Source organism: Bison bison, unplaced genomic scaffold, assembly GCF_000754665.1.
Source record: "Bison bison bison isolate TAMUID 2011002044 unplaced genomic scaffold, Bison_UMD1.0 scf7180017864279, whole genome shotgun sequence".
Lineage (NCBI taxonomy): Eukaryota > Metazoa > Chordata > Mammalia > Artiodactyla > Bovidae > Bison > Bison bison.
In genome coordinates, this window is record NW_011494851.1 from 4,310,669 (window position 1) to 4,315,948 (window position 5,280).

Below are 5,280 nucleotides of genomic sequence, written 5' to 3' on the forward strand. Positions count from 1 at the left end.
AATGTCTCTGCTTTTTAATATGCTGTTTAGGTTGGTCATAACTTTCCTTCCAAGGAGCAAGCGTCTTTTAATTTCATGGCTGCAATCACCAACCGCAGTGATTTTGGAGCCCAGAAAATTAAAGTCAGCCACTTTTCCCACTGTTTCCCCATCTACTTGCCATGAAGTGAAGTTCGGGAGGTAAGCCTAAAATCCATTTCCACATTTTCTGGAATATGCCCTAATTCAAGCTTTCAACCTCTTGGTTTTCTTCTGGACCAGGGTAATGAGCTTCTAACTAGTCTTACTGTGTGCGGGCTCTTCTCTTTATAATCTAATTTTTACATTGTGAATGTGAATCTATCAGATCCTGTTTGCATCATTCTGCCTGTAGCTCAAGACTTTTTGTCTACAAAATAAAACCCCAGTTTGTTATTAGCTAAGGACATTCTCTTCTCTATGTCTTGGCTTATGTTTTAGCTGTGGTATGCCTTACTCATTCTAAAAGTCAACCTGTAAGTCTTCTTTTATAAGAGACCATCTCTCATCTCCATGATTGGATATAATTTATCCTCTTAGCACAAACTTACATCCAGTATCTAATATCTATTCCACTTTCTGTATGTCCACTGCATTTGGCAGGATTAATGTTTAATGTTTATTGAAGGAACAGGAGGCTCCCACTTCTGACATAACCAACTGATGTTCCCCAGTATTAGCCCTACCTCTGCCTCCTGGCCTAGATTCTGTTCCCAAATTATTCTGGTTCAGTTGTTCATTCTGATCTCATTAAACACTTAAACAATATACCTAACTTCCTTTGCTCTAATTTTATGCTCATGAAGCACTTTTCTCATAACTTGGCTCCCAGTCTAATTTGTCTCTAAGGGTAAAGGCTGTCAGACAAGCAGATGACTCAATGCCCCATCCATCATAAGCCTCATTATAACTTAACTCAATGATTCCAAAGTGAGGTCCCTGGACAATTAGCATCAGCATAACCTGGGAACTTGCTGAAATGCAAGTTCTAACTACTGAATCAGAAATTCTGACATTGGGGCCCAGAGATCTGTTTTTTTAATAAGCCTTCCAGGTGATTTTGTTACATGCCGAAGTTTTAGAACCATTGGATTAATTTATATTCTTAAGAGTTTCAGAAAAGGTAATGTAAGTGAGCTGAGATTGGTCAGCTCTGACTCTGCAGGGCTGAAGGCCAAACCCTGGTCTATGATGATAAACTAAGTGTCTGCTTGTGAGATTTCTTGGCAGGCAGCCTCGGGACCTCTTCATTTGAGAAACCAGACTTGCTTTGTTTATTTTCTATGTTCATCATTGAAGCAAAGTATTATTTGTCCAAACTACATTAACGTGTATTTTAACACTTACTACCTGTGTGTTTAGTTGCATAAGAAAAAAGGAAAGAAGGCAAAATGAAAATGATTAAAAAAAAAACAAACTCAAGGATAGAGAAATGCTCAAATTGCACAAACAATAGACTTCCAGTTTTTGAAGCCATAATCATAAAAAATATACTTACTCATGACCTAAAGCTCTTCACTCATGATGTAAGAAAATGTGAATAAGAACCAATGTACAAGCAAATTGACTTGGAAGAAGTACAATGAAACACATCCTTCACCATTCAGGGAAGGAAAATATGCATCTAGCAGTTGTAAATATATCACAAAATATTAGATTTATTATCATATTTGTTTTATGATAAAATAAAGAACAAAGACAAATATTAACTTACCATAGATTCAATTCTTCCACTCAAAGTCCTATATTTCTCTGTAGCTGGTGAACTTAACTCATCACTATATTGTTTACCCAAGATTTGAATGCTGCTTTGGTAAAAGTAAGATTTTTGATCTGAAAAACAAGGAAAAGGCAGAATCAGTCTCACATTACTAAGTACTTTAATTTTTATTTCATACAGAATTATTTAGGCTATGTTGTACAATTAAAAAAATTAATTCCTTTAAAATAAAAAAATTCTAAACAGTAAAAATGTAACTATAATAAAACTATTTTCTCCTTCAGTCTTTAAAAAGATTGGCAAAGCTGAAACATTAAAAATGCATGAAAATCAGAGCAGCATTATTTGAGAAATTAAATTGTTCAGTAGTATCATAATTTTCACTCCTACTATATATTTTAGGGATATTTGTGATTGCAGATATATTCACTCAAGAATTATTGATGTCTATAATATGCTGTTATTCATTTATTATTAAGGAATAATCCAAAATGATTCTGAATAGTTTTAAAAATTATTTCAAATATCATTCTTTTTAGAGGAATTAGTGACCTGTCAGTTTTCTGGACTAAGCTAGTCCAGAAAATAACTATTCTGACAAGATAGCTAATCTGGTTGTTCATTGTAAACTCTTTCTATCAAAAATGGTCTTCCAAAGGATATGTTAAGTTTTATAAAGGAAATGAAAATTCCTAACACACTTGTACATATCTTAGAAACATTATGAACATGGACATAACCTAATTTGTCTCAGGAAGAAAATCCCTGCTTCCATCTGATCATGCATATACATAATTTATACAGAGAAATATCTCAATCAGGGAAAGCATTTGAGATCCCGGGGAACAGGGTAGTATGGTCCTTTGTGGCAGAAGGACAAGTCTTTCTAGGGTCATGAATGGTCACTGAATACACTCTGAAGAGGACTTAGGCTCCTGTCTTTGTGTTTAAGTGTGACAATACAGTGTTGTTAGGAGGGAATCCATTAAATCTGAAACTTGATGTTGGTTTTTCCTACTTCTGTAATTCATCTTGCACGTAATAGTCTCTAGGTGATTTGATAGCAAAATATAGTCCCACGTAAAATTTAGCTACAATTTTATAATTCAGTTGAGTGAAAAAACTATTACTCGTTACTGGAATAAATTTATTCTCACTTAGTCTCTAACCTTACGTATACCCATATACCTTCATTCTCCTCCTACCCCAGCCCCAGTTATTTAAATAATGCAATGGGATTATAGCTGAAATTTAAAAAAACAAGTTATAGCATATATTATCTAGTGAAATTTGACACATTTTATCTACATTAAAACCTCTGAGAATATTCACTGGGATATTAAGTTGTGTGTTAATGAAGAGTGTATATGCATTCTTAATGTTGTTTCTTTCTGTTTCCTATTTTTAATAAAAAATTAAAGAAAATAAGAGAAACAAAAAAGAACAGAATCATTTTTAAAGTTTGTTTTTAACCTCTTTCTACTTTTTAACTGAAAATTCATCTCCTATCATAACTGTCCTGCTCCTAAGATTGTTTTCAGGACACAGGTCATGAATTAATGAATATTTAGGTACATCCAACTTTTAGATTTTGAAACTTAGGGTGCTTTGCAATATTTTATTTTTTTTTCTTCTAATTTTATTGTATTGGTTTTGCCATACATCAAAATGAATCCGCCACAGGTATACACGTGTTCCCCATCCTGAACCTTCCACCCTCCTCCCTCCCCAATATTTTAAATAAAGAAGCAAATTTTAGGATTAATGAAAAACAGAACAAGTGAACTCTAGCATCAGATAAATATTGTCTTTTTTGTCAGCTAGAATAATCCTTGCCTGGGTAATAATGTTGTTTGGTATACTAAAAAGGACCAAAAATAAATAAATAAAACAGAAGAGAAAAAATATGGAATTATAGAAAATATAAACATGAGACTATATTTAGAGGTATATAAATAAAATATATAATTATATTGTATTAAAAAATAAAAGTGGCAATAAAAGAAAGAAGGCCAAACTTTGAAAGTATATTCAGTTAATTCATCTGAGAAGTGGTATTTCCAATATTTTGGTACTTACCAAAAGCTAAAAAGTAGACAAGTAGACCTATGATCACTGCCAGGATCACCACCACTGCGACGACAACAAAAAATACTAGATATGGATTCAGGGATCTTGAGGCTGATGTCACTCGTGCTGGCCTTAGAACAAGGGGAAAAGATCAAAGCCCATATATTTCACTCAGAGAAGCCATCATTTCAGCACTTCTGAAGTCTCTTAGGTTGCATGTGGCTCTATCATAGAAAATTGATTGGTTCTTTTTTTAAAATTTATTTGTTTATTTGGAGGATAATTGCTTTACAATATCATGTTGGCTTTCACCATACAAATAGGAATGTGACTCTGAAATGAAATCAAACTGAACAACACTCTCTTTAATGGTATTTCTTACCATTTTTTAAGCACTAAAATGTTGACATTTAGGTAGTTTGATAGAAGAATAAGGAAATATGATTTATGGTTTGCAACTGCTTTTCCTTCTTCTGACAGTTGATAAGTTTCTCAAGAATAACAACTCTTTTTTGTTTTACTACAACTTCTAAGACCCTTGTTGGACATTACTGTAGTAAGCTCCCTTACATGGGCACCATCCCCAGGGATGTGCTGAAGAGAGATCTTTTTTTGTGGGAAGAGGGGTAGAGGGAGTCAGAATAGTAGCATTTCTCACAGTAATAGCCTCTATATTATTAAAATGAGGATATGGCTAGAGGCTGTGGGGAAGGAAATGGCAACCCACTCCAGTGTTCTTGCCTGGAGAATCCCAGGGATGGGGGAGCCTGGTGGGCTGCCATCTATGGGGTCGCACAGAGTCGGACAGGACTGAAGCGACTTAGCAGCAGCAGCAAAGGCTGAGAGCTGAGATCCAGAGAGTAACAAGCACTTATAATTAATTAGAACTGTACTAGCAGCAGTGGATTTGTGTGATTTTGTTCACCCATCAATTTATCAATAGCAGTGTAAGCCAATCAGATCAGATCAGATCAGACCTGTCGCTCAGTCGTGTCCGACTCTTTGTGACCCCATGAATCGCAGCACGCCAGGCCTCCCTGTCCATCACTAACTCCCAGAGTTCACTGAGACTCACGTCCATTGAGTCAGTGATGCCATCCAGCCATCTCATCCTCTGTCGTCCCATTCTCCTCTTGCCCCCAATCCCTCCCAGCATCAGAGTCTTTTCCAATGAGTCAACTCTTCGCATGAGTTGGCCAAAGTACTGGAGTTTCAGCTTCAGCATCATTCCTTCCAAAGAACTCCCAGGGCTGATCTCCTTCAGAATGGACTGGTTGGATCTCCTTGCAGTCCAAGGGACTCTCAAGAGTCTTGTCCAACACCACAGTTCAAAAGCATCAATTCTTCGGCACTCAGCTTTCTTCACAGTCCAACTCTCACATCCATACATGACCACAGGAAAAACCATAGCCTTGACTAGATGGACCTTTGTTGACAAAGTAATGTCTCTGCTTTTGAATATGCTGTCTAGG

General features: G+C 35.8%; 1 protein-coding gene across 1 annotated transcript in view; it reads right to left on the minus strand.

Moving 5' to 3' along the window:
* Positions 1 to 5,280, minus strand: part of LOC104995185 (transmembrane protease serine 11D-like) — a 44,487-nt gene that overhangs the window by 32,593 nt on the left and 6,614 nt on the right. Inside the window, exons 3-4 of the mRNA XM_010848911.1 lie at positions 3,818 to 3,939; positions 1,733 to 1,851 (exon numbers count right to left, since the gene is read on the minus strand). Of these exons, the coding sequence (XP_010847213.1) occupies positions 1,733 to 1,851; positions 3,818 to 3,939 (241 nt within the window). The remainder of the gene's footprint in view (positions 1 to 1,732; positions 1,852 to 3,817; positions 3,940 to 5,280) is intronic.